Source organism: Onychostoma macrolepis, chromosome 16, assembly GCF_012432095.1.
Source record: "Onychostoma macrolepis isolate SWU-2019 chromosome 16, ASM1243209v1, whole genome shotgun sequence".
In the NCBI taxonomy this organism is placed as follows: Eukaryota; Metazoa; Chordata; class Actinopteri; order Cypriniformes; family Cyprinidae; genus Onychostoma; species Onychostoma macrolepis.
The window spans coordinates 34488322-34514360 of NC_081170.1; the positions used below are offsets into that span (position 1 = coordinate 34488322).

The 26039-nt window shown below is 37.0% G+C and overlaps 1 protein-coding gene across 1 annotated transcript in view; it reads left to right on the forward strand.

Annotated features, from left to right (window-relative positions):
- plecb (plectin b) overlaps positions 1-26039 on the forward strand; it is a 145200-nt gene that overhangs the window by 84294 nt on the left and 34867 nt on the right. The window contains exons 3-8 of the mRNA XM_058746105.1: positions 13570-13631; positions 18444-18533; positions 20594-20671; positions 21069-21161; positions 23024-23190; positions 25686-25801. Of these exons, the coding sequence (XP_058602088.1) occupies positions 13570-13631; positions 18444-18533; positions 20594-20671; positions 21069-21161; positions 23024-23190; positions 25686-25801 (606 nt within the window). The remainder of the gene's footprint in view (positions 1-13569; positions 13632-18443; positions 18534-20593; positions 20672-21068; positions 21162-23023; positions 23191-25685; positions 25802-26039) is intronic.

Sequence of the window (26039 nt, forward strand, 5' to 3'; positions counted from 1 at the left end):
CTGACCTTCATGAGCCATAAAGGGGCTGCCGCTGTTCTTTGGATGTGATTCATGGGCTTTTATGGGCCAAAGGGATGCTTCTGCTTGAGTTCGGCTGTTATTTTTAGCCATTCACTCGTAAATGAGGTTTCATAACATACTGTGGTACATCTTAACTGGGTCTCAACCAAATACTTGCATTTAATTGTAGTTCCGTCATTCTAAACTTGATGCATTAGTTTTTGTTAATAATGCTCCTCCATATGCATGTCCAGTAGAATTCACAGCTTCTGCCACGGAATAAAAAGGTAATTGCATTGCTTTTATTTCACAATTCAGACTTTAATATAAATGTAAACTCAGAATTTCAAGATGTAAACTCACAATTCAGACTTTTTTCTTGCAATTGTGAGTTTATATTTTGCAATTCTGAAACAAAAGTCTGAGCTATGAGATATAAACTAAGAATTGCAAGGAAAAATTTAAAAATGTGAAAAGTAGCAGTTACCTTTTTTTTTTTTTTTTTTAATTAAATTTTTTTTTTTTTACTATGACAGAAATATGGAAAGTTCAGTGGCCTCAGTGTTCATTAGGTTGGCAATCTGGTCTATTACAAAATCATTAGTGATTATCAGAATCAGATAGTCATAAACTTTGTACAGTAAAATATATATTATAGTATTATTATATTATTATATTATTATATTATAGTATTATTATATTCACAACTTCTCTGTGTCATGTCCAGGGTTATTAGTTACCAAAATAAATAAATAAATAAAAATAAAAACATTTTTGTTAGTAAAATAAAAATAAAATAAAATAAAAAGTTGCCAAAGAAATATTTTTCATTTTCATTTATTTTAACTCGATGTACTAAAATAACTAAAAAAAATAAAATACTTTGAAAAAAATAAAATGACAGACACAGAAAAAAGTTTACTAAAAGCTAAAATGAAAGTAGCCTTTCAAGGCCTGTTGGATAATTTCTTAAAATTAAACTTAAATTTAAAAAAAGTTGCATGACATATCTGTAAGTCTGTTAAGTTTTATTTAAATGCCCATTCTTCAGAAAACAGATGACCCAGGCAGCTTTGCTATTGGATGATGGAGGCCATATAGTTTGATTATTGCCCATGACTAAAGGTCAGAGGAGGCGTGGGAAATCATTAGCCGTCTTTAAGGATGACTGCAGGAGACGCTGGCCATGTCTCAGGATGTTTGGCGCTGTAGCAGACGCAGTGATGGAAATATTTACCAGAGCAGTTATGGAGAAAGACTGGAGCTGCTGTACAGTCAGATGTGTTGTGTTGGTAAGTCTGATACAGAGCAGCCTCTCTCAGTCACTCCCGGATTTTCACTTAATCTCACCACTGTTAGAGAGTTTTATTCACATCATCGACTGTTATGTAATGTCTGGCTGCTTTAATCATCTCAATCCTGCTGGTGAAATTATAAATCACTTAAATCACTTTAGTTCGGCAGTCTGGTGCCAGTTTGTTATGCAATGGCTTTCCTGTAGCTTTCCTGTAGCTCAAATAGTAGAGCATGGCGCTAGCAACGCCAAGATCATGGGTTCGATTCCCAGGGAAAGCAAGAGCTGATAAAATGTAAAAACTGTAACTTGAATGCAATGTAAGTCGCTTTGGATAAAAGCGTCTGCTAAATGCATAAATGTAAATGTAAATGTAATGTGATATGTGCTTTCACTTCACATGCATAGCTTTACTGCAGCGCATATACTTACAACTAGTTAACGTGATCTAAAACTATTTTATTTTAATTCTTGTATAGTTATCCTACATTTTTCATGACCTGATTAATAACTAAAAACTAAAAAAATAACAAAATGTGGAATATTTGATCTATATTTATTGATTTATTTATTTAGCGACTGGCGCTTTATTGAACGAAAGTTATGTTCAGAATAGTATACAACTCTTACTTCACTATATACTTGTCACAGAATGCAAAATTTCTAAATGCAACAAAAATGCATTCCATGCCCATCCATTCAACCAAAGGATCCATAACCCCGCCCTTTAAAGACACAGCAGCCAATCGGATGTCAGCAAAACTGGACATGCAAAATGATTGATTCACTAGCAGTTTCTACTGGCCTATTAGAAAACATGGCTGGGCATTTCTCAAAGAAAATGTATAGTAAATACACAACCTATGCGTTTTTCTGTTGTGAATACTGTGTTTTGCCACCATCTAGTGTTAAAAGGATGAAGTCTCAGTTTAATACTCATTACTTTGTTGCACTGAAGATGTGATACAGCATGAAACAAGACAAAAAAAACAAAACAAATAATGCTTTGCTTCACTTTTACTGAAGCTAATACTGAAATGTGACCCTGGACCACAAAACCAGTCTTTAGTGTAAATTTTTCGAAATTGAGATATATGCATCATCTGAAAGCTGAATAAACAATCTTTAGATTGATGTATGGTTTGTTAGGATCGGACAATATTTGACTGAGATACAACTATTTGAAAATCTGGAATCTGAGGGTGCAAAAAAATCAAAATATTGAGAAAATCTCCTTTAAAGTTGTCTAAATGAAGTTCTTAGCAATGCATATTACTAATCAAAAATGAAGTTTTTATACATTTACGGTAAGAAATTTACAAACTATCTTCATGGAACATGATCTTTACTTAATATCCTAATGATTTTTGGCTATTGCTACAAATATACCCCAGCGACTTAAGACTGCTTTTGTGGACCAGGGTCACAAATGTTCAACTGCATTATTCTCATCTCATCCTCAAGTGACCAGGCATCTCAATTTAGTAGTATGGACAAAGTCAGAAAGCTGGGGATTTACACAGAATATTCTGGGCTGTGGAAAGGCCCATCTATTACTCATGAGCAATTTTTGATTTGGTGTAAGCTGCTGGTGTGATTGGAGGGTGATCTACCACTCATCTTTTCTGAGATTTATTTTGGTTTGGTGATGTAATTTGACAATAAGTGATGAATCCTCCCAGTGCGGTCAGCCCTTCCTTTGAATGACTTGCGTTCAGACTATAAATACAGACATGAGTAAGAGTGTGTCCTTCTCATCTGCTGCCATGGCTACTGTGTGTTTGGACAACTCTTCTCAGATGTCCATCGTATCTGCACCGTCAGCATCTCAGATGGAAGCAGTTATTGTGTCACTAAGGCAATGCAGGCAAAAGCAGAAGTGCTGTCATAGTCCTCAGCTGAGCTCATGCAGGTCATCGACCCGGCGTCTGCGTCAGGTTCATCTTTTATAGATGATGCTTCCTTCAGCTGTTCGGATACCTCAGCCATTGTAAAATTACCTGCCAACTTTTATGATTATGGCCTAATTATTGGCCAGAAGAGGGAGACAAATTATTTATTGAAGTCAACATGAAACCCGGACAAAAGCATTTTTATGATGTGAATGATTATCAATAGCTAAAATCAAGTGTATGGAATAAAGAAAAGGACATCAACAGAAAAGGAAAGGCCAAACAGAGCAAGTTATTGAATTTGAATAAATTGTGAACAATTTTTTTCGTCAGAATAACATTCACCAATGAATTGTGCACAGAACAGGATGCGTTAAAATTGAAAATAAGGTTTGCATAAACCCTAATAGAGATATTTAATAATTTTGTATGAAGGAATGTAGCAATTCTGTATTAAATGTAGAATATTTAATAATATTAAATATGTACCTACATTTTTTTTTTTTATTATTATTTATTTGAAAGTCTCCTGTAATACTTCTCACTTTTCACAGTGCAAAAAATTCAAACCGTCAGGGCATGACCAGGTTAGTTTGGAGATGGGGAACAGGGTTTTTGAAGGAAAAACTGAAGAAGTACTGTACCTCCTTGTTTAAGTTGCTTAAGAGCAAGTTTTTACATGCAGATGAAATATTACAAAGAAAAAAGATTGTTTATTATCACTTGAAATAAGTTAAGTTAAGTCGTGACGTATTGTCAAGTATGGTGACCCATACTCGAAATGGTGCTCTGAATTTAACCCATCCAAGTGCACACACACAGCAGTGAGTAGTGAACACACACACACACACACACCCGGAGCAGTGGGCAGCCTTGCTCCAGCGCCCAGGGAGTAATTAGGGGTTCGGTGCCTTGCTCAAGGGCACCTTAGTCATGGTATCGAAGGTGGAGAGAGTGCTGTTCATTCACAATCCCCACCTTCAATTCCTGCAGGTGCGGGAATCGAACCAGCAACCTTCAGGTTACAAGCCCGACTCCCTAACCATTAGGTTAGCCACGACTACCCCAAATAACTTGGTCTGATAAATCGTTCAGAAGAGAATGTGCATAAGAAATGTCTTCTATTACTCTTTTGAAGTGCATGTCATTGTTTTGAAGAGGTCTGTGAGTGAGTTTGCAGAAGTGCTTGGCAGCTCCGTCTGTTTTCCGCGCTGAGGAGACGAGCGCAGGAGCTCTAACGGGTTATTTTAGATCCCAGCTGCTGCTGTTGATGTTCTGTTGTGAATCCCCCCCATCCAGCGCTGACTATCACATCACAACATTTAGATAAGCGCAGATGCAAAGCTGCAATTGCAGTATTAATGCTCTTAGCTCTTGTAAAGCCACATAATCATGGCTTCCAGTAAAAAGCATGCGAGCGAGGGAGGGAAAGGGCTCAGGTGTCATGTTGTTGAGGTTGGGAAGGACAGGGTGTGTCCGTGATTCAGGTGGATCAAAGCAGACGAGCACGCATTCCTCTGACAGACAGACGTCCCTCTACACGCTCTCACACGCAGAGAGAAATTTGGGATTGGGAGGCACTTTCACGGCTAATGCGGTTTGGTTACGCCTAACACAGGAATGTGAGGAGTTACCGTTCTTATAACATCTGTCTCATTATCTTTGAAGACAAGCTTCAGTCGCATATTCCAGATTGCTTCTGCACTCTCATCTCTGCCTGTACTGGAAGGGAATTTGATTGCTTAACCCCGTAAAGCATTTCTAAAGCCTCTAAATGATCAAAACTTTGCTGTTAAACCTGTCGCACACAATCTGCTGCGTGCCTTCTGTCTCTGATTGATAGTTTAGCAAACATCCACCTTCAGCTCATGCATCACATGTCACTCTCTCTGCTGTAAGAATTACTTTGTTAATTACTTTAATTATATTGTTAAGAATTCCAATATGTATTCCAATATATAACAATATATTGTTAAGCAGCCTGGCTGTACTTGATTTTCTAGACGTCATTTTTTTTTAGAAAAATCAGTGAGTCTCAAACCTGATCATCAGGCTTTTGAGGAGCGTTCATTTCTTAATCTCTCAATCATCATTGGATTGCAATGCATTATTTCTAAGACATATTATTGGAGATATAGTGTGACGACTGATATTTATATCATTTTATGCAGGTAGTATCATTTTATGTAAGTAACAGCTATAGATCTCATTGATTTACATTACAAGCAAGCAAAGTTTCATCTTACTTTTTGGTCATATAAATATCAGCATTTGCACCAAAATGCATATTTTTGCTTAGTTTGTGTCTGGATCAAATTTAGGTGTTTAGGTCTCTCGATATACTTCATATCATTCTGTATGAGCCATAAAAACCTGATATATCAAATATGATGTGGAATTTTTTTTTTTTTTTTTAGATTTTATCTAAAGATTTACGATGGCGTTTTAGTGCCTCGTTAAAAAAATAAATAAATCTAAGATTACGAGATTAAAGTCGTAATATTTCGAGAATAAAGTCGAAACTACGAGAATAAAGTCTAAATGTTACGAGAATAAAGTAGAAATGTTACGAGAATAAAGTAGAAATGTTACGAGAATAAAGTCGAAATGTTTCGAGATTAAAGTCGAAATGTTTTGAGAATAAAGATTATATAGTTAGAATATTTTGAGATAGGCTATTCTAGCCTTTTGCTCATGCAAATGGCCCGGATTTGGAGCACCGGGAGATATTCCAAATCTCATTTTTCAAAATCTGTCAGTTTTATAGCGAAATACAAACAATAATTAATGGAAGACGTTAAATATTATATCCTCATTTACAGTATACCATGAATAAAACAGTTTGGGAATAGTCACTTAACGTTTACAGCAGAAAAGACAACAATATAACGTATGTTAACAAATTTGAGTCCACTTCAACCTTTAGAACGTTTTATTGCTGTTAATTAAACAGGCTGTGTGAGGAGTGAAAGTTTGGGACGTTTTTGTGGAGCAGGTGGAATTTTCACAGTAATTGAATTAATTTATTCACATAAATACAGCGATCTGTCACGCCACATTAAAGAGCTTGAAAATCACATTATTGTAAGACACAATTTGTGTTTCGTTATAAAACTGATTTTGAAAGCTGAGACTTTGTTTTATATTAAAAGCACTAAAAGCACAAAGCTTAAGCTATTGCTATTGGGTGGCTGGCGCACTACAAATAACGAATGCAATGGAATATCTGAAATATTATTTCCAAGCATACTGTCCCCGCGAGTATGACACATGGTATGATTTCTGCTAATAATCCCACATAGCTATATTTGTAGTGTATTAAAAAAGGGTTTAATAATAGAACTACAGCGCCCCCCAAAGGAATGTCGATTGAGTGTGTGAGCTGATGTTAAGATTGTTGTTCCTGTTCAGTCTGTTAATAAATATCATATTCTTGATATTAAGCTGTTTCCGCGAGTCCTTAAAATTGACATCCCAGTAAGATGATGCGGCTGCTCGGATGCAACAATATTAAAATCAATTCCGGTGGCCTGGCTACTTCTCCCGGTGCTCTCAACGCGGGCCATTTGCATGCGCGATATAGGCTATACTCTCAAAATATTATAACTTTAATTTCTACGATTTAAATGATTGAAACATTTCAACTTTATTCTCGAAACATTTCGACTTTATTCTCGAAACATTTCGACTTTATTCTCGAAACATTTCGACTTTATTCTCGTAATATTTCGACTTTATTCTCTTAGTATTTCGACTTTATTATCTTAGTATTTCGACTTTATTCTCTTAGTATTTCGACTTTATTCTCGAAACATTTCGACTTTATTCTCGTAATATTTCGACTTTATTCTCGTAGTATTTTGACTTTATTCTCGTAGTATTTTGACTTTATTCTCTTAGTATTTCGACTTTATTCTCGTAGTATTTCGACTTTATTCTCGTAGTATTTCGACTTTACTCTCGAAACATTTCGACTTTATTCTCGTAATATTTTGACTTTATTCTCGTAGTATTTCGACTTTATTGTCAAAACATTTCGACTTTATTCTCGAAACATTTCGACTTTATTCTCGAAATATTCCGACTTTATCTCGTAATCTTAGATAAATAATCTGTTCTATTAAAAAAAAAAAAAAAAATATATATATATATATATATATATATATATATATATATATATATATATTTTTTTTTTTTTTTTTTTATTTATGTATTTGTTTGTTTGTCTTGGTCAGGCTTCACAAGGTTCATTATCACACACAATAACAGTTCATTCATCAAGATATTGATTTGATTTTCTGACCGGATCACGCTGACTTTTTCCTCCGTCTTCTCATCTGACCTCTGATGCAGAGCGGGTTTGTGTGCATGTGGTTCATAGAAAGATCTGGGGTGTGTTCATGTGATTTTGAAAGATGAATACTTGATATTGATTCAAAAGGTCCATCATGCTTCACCCTGCGCGTGTGAAGGATCATGAATGATTCGTCTTGTGTAGACTTGACTGTTGGAATAAAGCCTGGTCCATATCGCAGCTCTGGCCAAGAATCAAGCACACTTTTTAAAAATGTCTTTTAAGGGCAAGTTCACATAAATATAAGGGTGCGCTCAAGGATATCACGTTTTGGATATCACGTGTCTCAAACAAAGCTCTTGAATATCATCAAAGGCTGTATTTGTATAACTTCGTGTATCTTGTGAGCTCATGTCTTATGGCTTGGCTCATTGTTAATCCAGCCAATCAGATCTCAGCAACTCGTGTCGTTTTGTGTGGATTAAGTATCAGCTGGTCTGTGAATGATGTTAAGCCATATGGAAACCGCTGGTGATCCTGTGGGCTAAAACACATTAAAAGAGCATCACATAAATGTGTCCTTGCAATCAGCAGAATTACTCTTTCTTTGTGTTTTAAATTAGATATTTTCAATATCATTATATAATTAACCAATTTTAATAAATTCTTATATATGTGAATGGATAACTACGTCTACAATAAATGATCTAATTATAAGTTAATACACTTTAAGGACACTATATTTAAACAAGGATGATCAAAGCTAATATGAGGTTATGTAATTATGTAAATATAAAAGTAGTCAATCAATATTATAAGGTAATATTGTGAAGTTTTCTATGTGAATATACTGTAAAATATAATTTATTTCTGTGGTGCGCAGCTGTATTTTCAGCATCATTACTCCAGTCTTCAGTGTCACATGATCTTCAGAAATCATAATAATATATAATACTGCTCAACAAACATTTCTGATTATTATCAATGTTGAAAACAGTCGTGCTGCTTAATATTTTTGTGGAAATCGTGATGCATTTTATTTTCAGGAATCTTTTATGTATAGAAAGTTCAAAAGAACAGCATTTATTTGATCAATTTAATGCGACCTTGATGCATTTAAAAAAAATCCCAAAACATACATAAATAAATAAATAATTTTGACTTATTTAAGGTTACAAAACATGAAGTCACAGTGGGTAGGAAACAGACTGAAAAAATATAAACCTTAAAAGAAAGGTTGTAAATGCTATTATAGGTGTTGATAGTTTTTTGTGCCACACCTTAATACCTTCTCCTGTATCAACAGACATTTAGACGTCTATAAAGTGAAGGCGTCAGCTCCCATATCCGCTGAGGAATATGTCAGATATCGTAAAAAACTGCCAATCCTGTAAACACTGTGAAGTTCAGGCTGTTATTGTTACCGGCGAGCCTGAACAGGTTATCAAACGAGCAGCTTCTCGAAGCTTATGGTGCGGGTCTGTTCAGATGATGAGCGTGTGATGAAGGCCCCATCCTCATCTTCTGCTGTAGGTTTATTTCTTTATAACATGAGCAGAGCTGTTGTATCTACAAGTCTTTCTCTTCCTATACTACAAGAAATGCAGTGTTGTTTTGACTCAGAAATGATGTCTAGATGTGCCAGTAACAATTTCGAACATATATCTAGTTTAGTGATATAAGATGGTGCATGTGCAGCATGATCACATAAGCAAGCGAGATGATTCTTATAAAAAATTTTCTTTGTGTTTCTGGCTGTTGATTCTGCAGCCTCTGGTTATGTATTTGACTGGGGTTGGTTTGGATTGAATGCTGTTGATCTCCAGCGTGTGTAAACCTGAGCGGCCCATCCCAGAGCCTCACCCTGCCTCACTGGCAGAGCACAGACTCTCAGTTAGTCATACTTGCCCAAGCGCTCAGGTATGTCACAGTGGTTAATCATTAAAGAGGCGTATGCGTGTGTGTGTGGTGTAATGTTTATTGGCATGAGTAGTTTCAGATTGTGATTGTGTAATCCTCTTCCTGTAATGGCTCTTTTGACCAGTCCTGTGCACTCGTTTAGCGTGAAGTTACACAACTCGCCAGTGCTCTCAACACGCTTCCCGTTGCATTAGTCTTTAGAGACCGTGATGATTTAGTGTGTGCGTTTGGAGAGGGTGTGGGATTCTAGATGAGGCATGCTGGCGGACACACCTTCCCACTCACTTTCCCTGATTCCACCCCTTCTACTTCCTGCCTCGGCTCCACCAACATGACAATTTAGGGCCGAGGCGGAGCCAGGCGTATCCTGCAATGCCCTCCAACCTCCATGTCTCTCTGCAGTCAGAACAAGAGCAGGCCCACAACCTGTAGCTAGCGTCATCATTTAGAGGAGCTTGGAAATGGACAGCAGGAGTTAAACAGAAAGAAAGCAGAACAGAAACATCGCTGCAACTCAATTCAACTCAGTTCAATTCGGACAAGTGAAGATAAGGAGCTTGTAAAGAACTGTGGTTTGTGACTCTGTATTAGCGTGACGTGAAGGAGATGAGTATGCAACAGAGACGGAGGGAATATTCGTCCGACAGCCTGGAGAGGGAGAGGATCCCTTCAGATGACTTGCACTATCAGGGAATGCTGAAAGCCGTGGAAGGCAGGAAAGGTACTTAGGAAAGCGCTCTGATGCTCCTGCTCATGATGGAAGAGAAATTTCTTCTTTGTACAAGTCAGATCTCTAGTTATTATTAGCGTGTGAACGTCACAGACTTGCACTGAAACAAATCTTTGATTCTAAGCAGTATTTTGGTTTTGGAAGCATTCTTAGGTAACGTTTTGTTTAGACATTCATTCTACTCACTATAAGTAACTCTGCAACTACATGTCAACTAACTCTCATTAGAGTGTTTGTAGACCGTTAGGTTAGGGTTAGTAGAAGACGTTGACGTGTAGCTACAAAGTATAATTTTTAAAGTGGACTTAAGTGTATAAAGTGTAACCCATTCATAAAACAATATCAATTTAATTGAGAAGTGAGAAAATCAGTTTCATTCAAGAAATATTCTCTGAGTAAAAGTCTTAATACCATATGCAAATTTGCTTTCTAAGTCAATGTATCTTATTTTACTGGAAAACATTGTTTATTATTATTATTGTTATTATTGCAGTGTATATGGCTTAGGTTTCTTCTTGAATGTCAGTCCAGGATCTAGGAAATCTATTAATACTTGTTCATAGTTCTTGCATTAAAGACAACAACCACGAGAAAAATATTTTACACCTTTTTGAATGCAATCGTGTAAGCAAACAGGATTATATTATATAAGATATTATAATGATTAAAAAGCTGCATTTAAGTCTTAAACAACTCAAGGTTTATCACTAGCCTTATAATGTTTGCAATCTGTCGTTGCTCTGCCCAGGTGCCTGTAATTCACACTATAAAAAGGCTCACAAAGAAGCTGCCTCACCTGACCAATATTTAAATAGGTGACATATATTTATCAGTGTAAAATGTGTTAAGTGGGACTAAGGCGACTGTTGTCCCGTCATCACAGTCCTGCCCCTGATTGGCTCGTTCAGTACGTCATCAGCAAACAGAGAAAGTGCATTAGACACTATAGCGTTCAATAACACTGGATAAGATTTAATTTCATAGGTAAAACATGAATTTTCTTGCATGCCTCACACACCCCAGAGGGCAGGAAGTGTGCGCTGAATCACAAGGGCGTTGGTTTAAACACTAGTGCTGTAACTTTATACATGTGAGAGGATAGAAAGCAGTGAACGGTGGTCAAAGAACAAAGGTCTGCTGACGACCCCCGTAAAGCTGCTCATAACTATCCACATCATCACCCGCAGGACTCTTCAAACACTAAAGAGAAGTCTTACATTAATGACGGAGGTCAAGGTTTACTGCCTCCACCCATGATAGTCACCATGGCGATGATATTTCATAATCTGCTTGTCATACTCCACCCATCAGAAGCAGAAGTACTGCGGGTCTGAATCAGCTGTTCCCTCAACACTCAATCACTGGGCGTTTTAAAGGACTCTTAACATTGCTCAGCAAACACTTTCAATTGCATATCGTATTATGCATTGAAGTACCCTGCTGAACTTGACAAAATTATATTGAATGGAGAACATGTGATTCCACAGAAGCATTAATTAATTAATTGGAGTGAGGTGTTGGGATTTGACTGGATGAGCCACTCAAGTTTGGCATTTGCTCTTTTTTGGCTCATGCATTTCTTCAGGATTGCTTGATACTTGATTCCAAGTATCTTTAAATTTCTTTCAGTCCTTGCTGCAAAATGGCATCGTCACCATCCTTCAAATTAGAGCTGTCCGGTGCACCTGATGCAGTTGGTTCAGATTTGGTATTGTGATTTATTCTAGCTGAGATATGATTCGAGTTTACAGCAGTTTTCTTCTTGCACTTGCTCCCAGAAAGAGGTGCATTGAAATCTGTCACAGACTCTTATTTCTCATGAAGGCAGAAGGCATGCTGTTTTGTGTATTTTCTACACAAATGTCTCATTTTTCTGTTACTTTGAACACTAACCTTACACTTTACAATATATTAGGTGGCCTTAACTACTATAAACTAACATTAAATACCTGCAAGATAATGGCTTTGCTGTGTAACTACATGTTGTTCTGAAAAATGTACACATTTTTTTGGTATGGTTAGGTTTGGGAGTAAGGGTTGAGCTACAGATAGGGATAAAGTTAACAGTGTAACGACACATGTTAATTAAGTACAAGTACTTTAAATGTAGGTGCTGTCAAATGAATAATCGTGATTAATCGCATCCAAAATAACAGTTTCGTTTACATAATACATGTGCGTGTACTGTGTATATTTATTATGTGTATATATAAATACACACACACATGCATGTATATATTTAAGAAAAACATGTTATGTTTATTTATTAAATATATTTATAATTTATATGAATATAAATATATACATGTAAATACATGTAAATATTTTCAAAATATATGCTGTATGTTTGTGTCTTTATTTATATATATATATATATATATATATATATACATTACATACATAATAAATATACACAGTACACACACATATATTATGTAAACAAATGCGATTAATCGCGATTAATCGTTTGACAGCACTACAATGCACCGACATGCATGCATCAAACAGTTAAGTACACAGTAGTGTAGCTAAAGCTAACTAATAGAAAAAGTAACCAACTTTAATAACTCGTGAACTTTAAACATAAATGTGAGCATACTGCTTCAAATTACTCTGAACAACACTGAGCTGCAATGCTGTGCAGGTTCTCTAGTAATGGTGACAGATGCAAGTGTAGGTAGTTTGTATGAGGCAGCGGCGTGGATGGTGTTCTCTTGTGTTTCTCGCTGCTGAAGGAACATGATTCTGCAGGCTGTGGGTGTGTCTGTGGTGTTCGGTTAGTCATGAGTGATACACACTAAAGCTCTGGTGAATTTTCCCAGCCTGAGGCCTCACAATGCATCGCGCTTTCTTCCCTCCGAACCTGTGCTCCGTCTTTACTTGACAGTGGAGCTGTCTAGACATCTCCTGCAGTCATTACTCTCCGGCTTTACCCAGAGATGGGTTTCTCACAGGGGTGTGCCTCGGGGTGCTGAGTTTTAATAGTTTGGTAGGAGGTGTGAGATGCTTCTATGCAAAAAGAGCTGATTTAAAACCATTCTGGAGTTTTCATTTGTTGCACTTCTCTCTTCACTTTCAGTTTGGTGGTTTCTTTATTAAACAGTCTGGTTGGAAACACACACACACACACACACACACACACACACACACACACACTGGTGGTTGCATCAGTGTTATTTTGGGCTGAACGTAACTATTAAATCAACAGATCAATGATTCAAAAGCATCACAGAGACGGTATTGCACTTTTCAGTGAAATGAACCCGTGAATTGCTTATTTATAGGAATTTAGCACTTTAAACTTTAACATCAAAGCACTATTTTAATAATCAGCAATATTTTACAATTTACAAAATGACGTAAATTCCTTCATATCCAGAAATTTACTCTGAAAACTGCTGAAGTGTGTTGAATTTTCTTTTTTTTTTGTCTTTTGCAGATGAACGGGACAAAGTGCAGAAGAAGACTTTCACTAAATGGGTGAACAAACACTTAATAAAGGTAACTTTGTGTTCATTATTCACTGCAATTTTTCAGGGTAATATGACCAGTGATTATTGATCCTTCTGTGTACTCATCCATTCATGTTCAAATTGTGATTTTACCGTTATTTGATTATTTGGTTATCATTTTAACAAACAAATCCAGTGCAACTTACTATAAACTTTCGCAGCACAAGTATCATAGGTTTAGTCCATGAATCAACTCTTGCAGAGCTTGAACTTACAATAGCCGAGGTGATCAAGATCTTATATATTGTTGTTAAAAAAAAATTTTTTTTAACTAAACTAATACTACAGTTAAAAACTAAAACATTATTTAGGACAAGTAAACCATGAAAAAGAACCGTGTGTTAAGGTTTTACTCTAGCTTTGGGTGTGTGCACTTAGAAAACTGATTAAAAAAGTGTTTTAGTATCGCTGAGATGTTTTTTTTTTTTTAATTACTATTTTAAAGTTTAAAAAGTAAAGTAATGTTGTCATCAATGTTTGTCATCGTTTTTTCCCCCTAAATATGTCTATGTAATTGTAAAATGTTATTTCAGTTTTAGTTATTTTAGTACATCAAGTTGAGGGGGGAAAAAGCTAAAAGTGAAACTATTTCAAGCAACAATTTTTTATTACATTTTTTTTATTTAGCTTTAGTTTTAGTTTTAGTTTCAGCCAACTAATAATAATCGTAGTCAGAACAGCGTGGGAGTATCAAATTAAATTTGTTTATGTTTTATTGCACTTTAATGATGTAAAATCGCTTTAAGAAAGGCTTAAACACATGATCTTTTATTACAGTGCAGCACTGCGATGTCATGCGAGCATAACCATGATGGGCAGATAATACTCGTTGTTAAATTTTTACCAGTTTATCATGTCTCCCAGTGTATTGCTCACACATAGCACTACTAGTTACCAGTTTAGAAACTAGTATACTCATCTTAAAGCCTCTTCCATTTGGGGAGACACAACAGCTGTTGGGCTGAACATGATTTCTGTTTGTATCCACCGTGAGATTCTTTTAGTTAAGGACAGATATTTGTAGAGAAGCGGATCATATCCAGTCCACACGTGTTATAAATCTACACACAGCTCGTTTATCATCATCTAGTCTAAAGTGTCTAGTATTTACGCAGAAAGGGGGCTGTGTTGAAAATCCAAACAAAAGATAATGAAAATGTAGCGCTGGAAAAGACTGGAGGTTATTAGCAGTCGTACGAATCAATCAAGCCTGTTCATTCACCGTAGAGGAGGCAAAACACGAGACCCCTGCAAGACAAACCTGCATGTCAAGAACATCTGGATGCATTTTGCAGCATGCATATCATATTCAGGGTATAAACACTTCACGTCAGTTCAGCCAACAGTAGCACATGTGCTGCAGATGTTTGGCTGGGTTTGTCTGCTCATCTTAACCCTAACACAGAGATCAGTCTGATTCAAAGCCCTTTATCTGTGATTAAACAAAAGCCCAGTTCTTATGAGACGTTTTTCTCAGAGGAGGACTGAATTGAAACTTTTCTCACACATCTTTGGTAAAAAAAAATAAAAATAAATTACAGATCAAATGTTTTAGGCTAAATTCTGAATGTAATCTCATCTGATTTGATAATGTTTTTGTTTTGTTTTTCTTCATTTATTTTGACCTTTTATCAAATACCTAATCTCATAAAACGTCCTTTTCTTATTTGTTATGAATTTTGGAAAAGTTTTATATACTGTACGTTCTATTAATTATATGCATCAAGTTATAATTTCATCACATATATAACGCATACATCACGCCTACATAAACCTATAATTTTACTTGGCAGCAAATGTTCAAATCATTTGTATTTAGTACAAACACTGAGTATGTTTTCACTCTTTATACCATCAAATATAAGCCCTTATTTTATAATAATCTGGCTATCTACACTGACACATCTGTATTTGCTGACTGAATGTTTGAGTTTGACCTTGACAAACACTTACAGATCACAAAAACAGTTTGCGCTGTGGTTTGTCCCTGTCATCAGCTGTTATCTAGCACTTGTTAGATGCCGCTATTGCTTTGTGCTGATTGAGCTGAGTATGTGTGAGGAAAACATGGGCTAACGGTCACATTACATGAGACTTATTACACTATAATGCACCCATACATTGCTTAGGTCTGGATTGGTGTTTTGCCAATGTGCGACTCAAACACAGACTGTGATATAATACGTTCTAGCAACGAGTCACTGATTGTGATGAAATACATTGCAATCATAGACAGTATGACCTGTGCCTGAGGTTCTGTTGGTGGATCATTTAATGCATCAGCAGAGACCTCTAGTGGCTCAATATGAGCTCTGCCTCTGACATTTCACTTTCAGTAAGATGAATAGATGTTTCTGTGAAAGAAAGGAGGCTGGAGGTTTTATTCAGTTGATTTTATTGTGCTGAACTTCAGAAGTAATGCCAATTTGGCTTATTTTCAGAGCTGTCTATTGTCCTTTCCTTGTCCTCTGCTTCATACAGCAGTTGAATAAAAGTCATTTATCCAGCTTACAAATGCTCTGTATTAAGCCTTTTAACATACATAAAATATAATTACATTTAATATATATTCTTTTTGGCAATTCTGAACATTTGATATTGAATATTTGTAAAAAATGAAGTACAAATTTCAGAAAATGATTTCCAGTGAGTGTTCTTCAAGGTATAACAACATTTAACCAAATAAGATGTTAAGTTTCCACGATGGATTGATTTACTCACTCTCATGTCGTTCTAAAACCGCTTTGATTTTTCTTTGTCTGTGGAAGCCAAAATGAGTTATTTGGCAGAACATCCAGACTGATTTTTCCATACAAATCAAGTGCAAATCAGCTGAAACGGCCAAGCCACGAACAAAAACTACCATCAGTGGTTCATATGAAGTGTTCTTTTAATGTGAAGGCTTTACAGTCTGGACTTTCTGCTAAATGTCTTATTTTTTGCATGTGGAAAAAGATAAATCGCAGGTTTTGAACATGATAAAAGGAGAGTGTAGTGTATATAACTGATGTAGCTGATATCAGCATCCGATTTTAAATCTCACTCATTTTAATCATTCAACTTTCACTTCATTTCTAATCGATGTAACACTTTCATTCATCTCTCTGTGCTCTTCTCTCCTCCTCCTCCTCCTCCTCCTCCAGCACCAGAGAGCTGAGGTAGGTCCATCTGTCAGCGTGTCCCAGCAGGCTTTGCTCTCTCACACGCATGTTCAGTGCTCATGTCCTCCCCGAGGCTCTTCTGCTGTCATGAGGAATGTAGAACCATGCTCACAGCTTGAGCTTGAAAATGGCCCATCGGCTGGCATTTAGTTTTAGTCTCATGCACTGCAGCTAAAGAACCAAAGGAAATGCAGCAGAAGAAGCCTGCACTGCTTCAGCACATGTCCTGCGCATGAAACACCATCTGCTCACTCACATACTGCATGTACTTGTATTATTATAGGAAGCAATGTTGCTAAATTTATAAATTGTGGAAAGCCTTTGCTGTGTTACACTATTATTTAAAGAATAGTTGATCCTAAAATCCTGTCATCATTCACTCACCTGTCATGTTCTTCCAAACCCATATGATGTTATTATTTATTTATTTAGTTCTTCCTGGAACTTGACAGATTTGATTGTTATTATAGTAAAAAAAATAAAGATTTATTTGGAAACAGAGTTATATAGTTAAACTAAAGCTACAACCAAACAAAACAAATCTCATTTTATTTCAGCTACATTTTAATTTAGTGCTCAATGTACTAAAATAACTAATAAATAAACTAATAAATAATAATTGAAAACTTCATAGACATTTAAAAAACTAAAATGGCAATCAACTAAATTACTAAGACTTTAACTAAAATTAAATAGAAAACGGAAAATATAAAAAATCCTGCAATATTTATCAGTGATACTGAAATAATGCTAATTTGAATGCATTTGCAACAACATGAGGGTGAATGAATGATCACAGAACTGTGGGTTTTCTGTGAACTGTACCTTTAAGGATTTTCAAGCGAGCTGCAGAGGTTTGAGTGTTTTGCAGCAGTGCATGTTGATAAATACTGAACCCGAGGAAGACCAGTCTGTCCTTCATCCACAGAAAATCTGCGTGTTTTTATTATTGAAGCTGAGATCTGACTCAACAAGGTTTTATAAACCAACTGTACAATGATTGAGTGGCTGATTTAGAAAAGAAGGAGAAAGCTTCAGAATTCAATTTAAACTCTGTCACTCAGTAAATCAGTTGACACGGATCTATTTTGACGCGAGGCAGGTGAGCCGCTCTTCTGCCTGCAGCCATGCATTGCCCTGCCCTGTACTCACTGAGTAAAACACAAATGAATCACTTTGAATAGTTTTTGTCCCTCTCTTGACAAAAGACATACACGCTTGTGTTTAGGGGCCCTGCTCGAGCTGCCCGGTTTTGGAGTCTTAACTGTTTCATAGACCCAGAAATGATCATTTGGTCAAAATCACGTTGTTCCAAACTTCAACACAAAATTAGATGTTAGGCAGCATGTCTAAGCTTCTGTTTTTATCCTGTACAAGAACTCTGGATCTAATTCAACTAAATCACACAGTCACCTGTCAAAAAAAGTTAAACATCCAGAAAAATCATGGATGAATCTGATCGCATCAAACTGCAGTCAGGATGTGCTACAAGTTTAGTGTTTGTTTCAGTCAGTATTGTGATCGAGGAATGAAATCTTCAGAATTGACTGCAGAGTTGGCTTTTCTTTCAGCAGGGATGCGTTTTTTTTTTTTTAAGTGTGACTCTCATTAACTGATCTTTGCTTTTTCTCCGTCCTCAGACTCAGCGTCATGTGAATGACCTGTATGAAGATCTCAGAGATGGACATAACCTGATCTCCCTTCTGGAGGTCCTCTCCGGAGAGACGCTGGTGAGTGTAACCGAGCTTCTTCCTCCACTAATGCAGCTAAACATCCAGGCAAGAGAAGACCCATCTCTAACCCCAGTCCACCTCTCCACCTCCAACCTTACCCTCAGCCCTCACACACATCCTCAGGCCTGCTCCAGATCTCCAGGTCAACGGAGACATATTAATGTGTGATGCCTTGGAATACGTCTTTAAATGCGAAACACGTTTTGTTGAATCGCACCCAAAACACTGGGTTCAGATATTCCAGGCAAATTCTTGACATCTTCCCATCAAACTGCTTCATTTCTTGGCATTAATGTCACTCTTCGGCTTTTCTTTTGAATCTGTGTGGCGCCTCTTTGACTCTTTCTCTGCCTTTCATCCCACCTTCCTTTGACCCTGACCCACCATCTCTTTGCTGACCTTTGCCCTTTGACTTCTGTCTGCTCTCTTTGCACTTCTCTTGCTGGTCAAGCCGAGGGAGCGGGACGTTGTGCGGAGCGTGCGGTTGGTGAGTGATGCAGATGCTTCATTAGCATGGGTCACTCACTGTGGCTGGCCTGCGCATGATGCCACGTCCGCCAGTCTTGCTGTAGTCTTGTTTTCATTTGTTATTAGAGTTACTTCAATGCTACTGTATGTCTCATGGCTAAAAAATGCTGGGTTAAATACAACCCATCGCTGGCTAAAATATGGACAAACCCAGCTATTGGGGTGTTTTGCCGCAGCGGTTTGGTTAAATGTTAAACTCAACCTTCTGGGTAGTAACCCAGTCGCTGGGTTTGTCCATATTTAACCCAGCATTTTTTAGAGTGCAGGTATCTCCGCTGATTAAAATAAAGATTACAGGCTAATTATTCAGCAGGTTGGTAGCTAAATCTTGAAAGACTTCATTAAGATTTCTAAACGTTTGCAAAAAAAAAACCCCAAAAAACATTGCTGTCTTAACCATGCTTTTTCTTCTAATTTTAGGGACTTTTATTTTGAACGTTTACTATTAGGAATAGCATTACAGTAGCAGTTTCATTTACTATTATACAACAATAAGACTTTTTTAAAGATTTATAAAAAAAAAAAAATTAAGATAAAAGAAAAAAAACAACAACATTGCTGTCTTAAAGCATGCTTTTGCTTCTAATTTAAGTTCTGGACTTTTATTCTGGAATTTGACTGTTATAAATAACATTATAGTAGCCTCGCTTGCGCATGACTGATGCTGTTTCTTTTTATGACATCATCTATCTGAACCTCGTCACAGTTTGGGTGTGTGACCGATATAGCGAATGTATGATATCTAAGTGACTGCCAAATAAATCCACATTTATTTTGAAGCAATATATAACTGATTATAAGTTTGTGCGAGACATGCTTTTTTAAGTTAAAGTTGTTCAGATCACAAAATGATGTCTGCACACTCTTGGAGTGTGTTTGGGGAGTCAAATGTTTTGGGTTGTTTCCGATAATACAAAACGCTTTTTTTTTTTTTTTTTTAGCATTCAGTAGTTATTTAGCGTTCATCCACAATATTATACCACGTTACATCCCTAAAGCCACAAAACCATCACTTCTATCAAATAAGCTTAAAGACCCCATGAAGTGACTCTACATGCATTTTATTTGTTTGTTTGTTTGTTTTTGCATTCTGTGTTGACGTATTGAAACAGGAAGTTGGGGCGTGGCATATCAAAGCAGGTATTATTTATGTAGGGAACATGCTCATTCTTGCGTGGAGATTATTGGACAACAATTTGTATATGCTCCGATCACAACATGAATCAGAATATCAAAAATGTATATTTTAAATGCAGATTTAGTTTTTCTGTCACCTAACATACAGACGTTCTCGATGCTAGCAGACATAGACTAAACATTCTGATTTCGTGGGGTCTTTAATGTCTTTTCTTTGCATTATTAGTGTTCATAAATATTGTAGCCTCTCTACAAGGTCCTCCTTGTTCTTCATTCTTTCTTCATTTAGACCTTCCAAAGAAGTTTCTCTGGGCTCTCAAGGACACGTCTCAGTCTCGTCTCTTCTTTAAACAATGTTATGTGTCTTATTCCCCCTCTGTCTGTCTCCACAGCCTCGTGAGAGAGGACGCATGCGATTCCACAAACTGCAGAATGTGCAGATAGCACTGGATTTCCTCAGACACCGGCAGGTACGAGAACAACTCAATTTACAAACTAAATTAAAAGCAGAGTTTGTCCAAAAATTATAGTTGTCCTCACTGTCCTTATTCAACCTTGTTGGTGTCCAAAGCTGTGTATTTTCTTTCATCCGTGGATTATCAAAGGAGACGTTTAGCAGAATGTCCAAGCTGCTCCCTTACATGAAGTTAAAGTTAACTGGAACCGCTGTCTCACAACAAAACTGACCATCAAAGCATTATAAAAAGCCATGTAGAAAATTTGTGCAACTTCAGTCGTCATAGTGAGGAAAAGAGCAGCTTAGACATTTTGCTTTAAGTGCCTCCTTGAGTGTTTGCTTGGAAATACAGTGTCTCAAATCAAACTTAAACTCAAATGTGAAATGCTGTTCTTCTCTGTAAATCACAGGTCAAGCTGGTGAATATCAGGAATGATGACATTGCAGACGGAAACCCAAAGCTGACGCTGGGTCTCATATGGACCATCATCCTGCACTTCCAGGTCTCCCATTCTGTCAGTGTTGAGTTCCCATACCATTTACCTCCTCCTCCTCCTCCTGGGCTCCAGATCAGTCTGATCAATCGCTTCAGTCTGGGTCAATCACGGGTTCATTTAATTCTTTGGTTTCTTGGGTCATATCGATTTTATGCTGTCCAATCACACATCAACGGGGTCAATCGTTTTTGCTTCAAACCAGTATCTGCCTCATGCAATAACATGCATTTTTTTGAAATAATCTCCTTTAATCAGGAATATCCATTATGATCAACCACAGCAGTCGTAGAATGTTAAAATGAAGCAGTTTGTTTGATTTTCTAGGCACCATGAGGTATTGAGAGTCTTTAATCTAACCTACTTTCATAATCTAATATATCCAGGCTGTTTTGTAGACCTAAATGATCTGAATCTGTTGTATAAGGTGTTCAATTACAACCACACCCTGATTTATTCCACCTCAAACAATTAAACTCAGTCACATTACTGCTGCCAGGAGACTGTCACACATTCAGCCGATTGTAATGCTTGAATATGTCCTTCTATTGTTTGAGGGAATTCAATTTCCTTGGATTGATCAAATAAGTTGGCAGGACTTCTGGTTCATCCAACAGCGACATAGAGGTTTATGTGGAGATGTGGTGTATGGACTCCTGCCCACTTCCTCAAGAAATAAAAGAGCTTTCTCTTTATGGAGGTAGCCTGACCGAAAATAGAGTCTCATGACCAGGGTTTTAGATGGTGCCAAACTTCTGCTTGAAATTTACTGAGGTCTTGCAACCTCCCATGTGCCTGTCTTCTATACTGATTGACATTAAAAATGATTCAATTATCGTTTAAATAAGAATGGAAAAGCACTGTTTCTGAAAGATTTTCTCGAAATTAAGTTTATTTTAAGTCTAGAGTGTTTCAACCCTTTTCCTCAGCCTCTTCATTGTGTTCTATTGAGTTTTCCCAAATTCTACACAGAATCCTGCATTAAACATCAAACTGGCACCTATAATGTAATTTATTTGTTTTTATTTTTGTGAAACGTTGGGACACATGAAACTCATGAACCCAGGACTGTCCTGGATAATCTGGGACATTTGATTTGGTCACCATAATTTGTGAAAATCGAAGCATTAAAACCGTTTGCGAGTAACTAAAAGCAAGTGTACTACATCGGTCATTGTAAAAGCGTTATCAAAATAGCACAGCTTTCAATAAGAAGCTACTTTTTTAGCGTGTAGTATTGTAGGGAGAAAAGCTGTACTGTTTTCAATGGCATGTTGTGTTGTAGATGAACAATTACAATACTGAAAAGCAATATTCAAACACACTCTTCTAGTCTGACTTTAATTTTAGTCAGCTGTTTGTTTGTGTTGTAACTGATTCTTTGAAACCAGATTATCAGAATCTGTGCCAGTGTTGCCAGAAGTATAGCTTTTGTCTTTTTTTGTAGTCAAATACATACAGTATCTAGTTTAATGCTTTTTTTTTTACTATGCTTAGTCTAAAAATGCACGTTTTCTATTTGAGATCTTCATTGTTTTTTGGCAGATACTGTTGTTTAAATGCTTCAAACTGAGCTCGGCAAGCTACAGTTTTAATATATAGTTTACCCAACTCTGACGGTGAACCATTTTCCAAGCTTGGATTTTTCTTTAATGAACTGCGTTGTTTTCGCTGCACTTGTTCATGGATTAAGTTTAATGACGGGTCTCAGAGGGGTTTTAGGAGGTCAATGGTATTCAGTGGGGCTGAGTTTGTTTGTAGTGCATGACTGAAATTTGTGTGATTTATTTATTGATTTGCATTTGATAAACATATGGCTACTGCTGCCACGTGTTATTAAATCCACGAAACTCATTTTTCTGGGCTGGTAGATTTCAGATATCCAGGTGAACGGTCAGTCAGATGATATGTCAGCGAAGGAGAAGCTGCTCCTCTGGTCTCAGCGTATGTTGGATGGTTACTCTGGTATCCGCTGCGATAACTTCACCACTAGCTGGAGGGACGGAAAGGTCTTCAACGCTGTTATACACAAACACAAGTAAGTTTCCTGATATTTTCGTGAAATATTTATCTGATAGTTACTCAGAAATACAGCCTTCTTTTAGCAATGCTGGAATATAGAGCTGTGTTACCTGACTTCACTCTTGATCAAACTTGTCCTTGATGCCATGGAGTGAAATGTTCTGATCTGAATTCAGCGCATATTTTTGTGGAGATAAACGCCCTGAGCGCAGATGTGTCAGATCAGCGCTGTGCTCACCGCTGACAGTTTATTCTTGCGGTCTTCTAGAGTTTAATCAGCCTTTGACGTTTGAATATTTTAAAGGTCTTTTTGGTAACACTTTACCTTTTTTATATATATATATATATGCATTGTGAAAGTTTTAATGCATTAATAATGCCTTGTAATGCACTTGTATGATCTCATGTATAATGTAATCACAGCTATAATACATTACTATTTATTGTTTCACCTTTAGAAAGTATAATGCATTACAACTCATAACAAACCTTCAAATATTATTATGCATTTTAACTTTGGTTGCAATTAATTATGAAACAATGTAATGCATTACAACATGCATTATGAATACTTTTATAATGCCTTTCACATAAAGCCTTTAGTTAAGTAAAGTGTTAATGACATTTCTTTTTTTAGTTTATGAGTAGCTCTTGAATATACAGTGGTATACGGTTATAATGGGCTGTCAAGCTCAAGACACAGTTATGAGATGTACTAGATGCACTGTGACACACCATTTTCAAATGTCAGTAAGTAAGTAGCTGTTTTAAAAACTAAAATAGATGAATGTAATTTTTAAGCGCTTTTAAGATCAAAATAGTTGAAGTTGTATGGACAGCTTTCCTTAAGTTTTTGGAGCTTGGTGGCCCAAACTGATTTTATTGCATGGGAAAGAGCAGCATGTAGATTATTAAAAATATCTTCTTTTGTGTTCCACATGGGTTTGGAACAATATGAGCATCAATTAAATGAATGATACAGTTTTTTTGTAAGTGGGAAACAACCGTCTACACATGCCACACAGATCCAGGCCAAATCAAAGCAGTTTTTCTGTAATGAGGGTGTGTTCTGTTATGCAGACGCCAAGGACAAAAGAGAGCAGGAAGAGAATGAATGAGAAAATAGTTTTATAAGAAATGTACAATGAAGGCTGAAAAGATAAATACGGTGAGGTGTGGTGCCTGTCGGAGTGGAGACAGGCCTCCCCGCGGGGCAGCTTTTCTGAAACGTTAACATGTACCTGCAAAGCTTGGGAACGCCCAACTGACCCTGAAGAGAGAGGATTCGATGCGTTTGTCAGCCAGGAACACCCATAGGATTTGTCAGATCTGCCTCCTTTCAGAAATAAGCTTTTACAGGCACCACCTGCATGACAGAAAACAGCACTTCAAGGACAGTTTGCTTTCTTTTTTGGAGCTCTCTGGAAACACATTTTGAGAAACTGAAGAGTAAATAATACCATGCAGAGGAGATATTGATATTTGGAATTGCAAGAACTATATAATTGGTATTGCATTGCTTGAAAACACATTTTGGGCCACGATGATGCTCAACATGAAGAAGCGTCTGTCCTTCAAGAAGCGTCGGACCAGCTTCAGCAGCTCTATGGCTTCTGCGAGTGACGTGGAGGACCGTGTGGTGATGCTCTGCGAGGATATTCCCTCCGAGAGTTCCCTGGATTCCGGCCAGGGCTCCCAGAGTCCAGGCGCTCGCTCCAGCGGAGACTCTCAGACGGGATACGGGCCGGACTGGAGCTCAGTGGGCTATTTACCAGAGAGGCAGATCCATGGAGGCTTCAGGACGGACGATCTGAGCATGGTGGAAGACGCTCAATACCACGCTGGAGAATTTTATGCCATGCCTTCCGGCATACATTTCACAGAGATGCCCGGGTGCTTGCTTCATTTATAACACTTTTTTTATGGTGCAGAATCTAAAGGTTTTGATGTTTTGAATTATTCGGTGTACATGTGTATAGTTTGTTCGCGCTCTGTTGTTTGGAGCCGCTCCCATCTCTGGGTATTCATGGCATGCGAGTAATGGCTCCATCCCTCAGGAGACAGATGTTATTTGGATTTATGGAGCAGGTGGTCACTTTAACTGCGTCTCTGAACTCATTTTGTCACCTAGCAAAGAAAAATATTTTTTGGTAACTCTTTGCCGTAAGGTTCAATTTGTTAACACTAACTACATTAGTTGCACAAACTAAAACTGAAATATACTTCAGAAGCATTTATTAATCTTGGTTCATGTTCAACATTTAATAATATGTTATTGAAATCGAAAGTTGTATCTGTTAATGTTTTTTGATGGACCGGCGCTAACACAAACTGTAACAAATATATTGGTATTTTTTAGTTAATGTTAGTAAATAATGTGATCTTATCATACAGTGTTTGCATTTTCTATGCATTGATTTTTGTTCAGTGATCCAGTGATTTAAACTTTTCATCCTGCATTTAATACACACTTCCTGAGGCTGATGGTTTTGTTTCTCTTCATTTCACCAGGCCCAGGCTTATTGACATGGGGAAGGTGTACCGCCAATCCAACCTGGAGAACCTGGAACAGGCCTTTTCAGTGGCAGAGCGAGAGCTTGGGGTCACACGACTGCTTGACCCAGAGGGTAATGTTAAACCGCTATAAGCTGATTTTTAAGAAAGTTATTAGATATTAACACCAAGTACTGGAGCTAAATCCTGATTAAATGTAACACTGTAGGTTGATCTTTCATTGAGTTTACTATCCCATGACCTTTGGCAATTGAAAAGTGTCAAAAGTATGTGACCCCCTTTGACTTTACATGACTATTACAGTGTTTATTATGCCTGGTTTATCCATCCACATAATTATGTTTTTTAAAA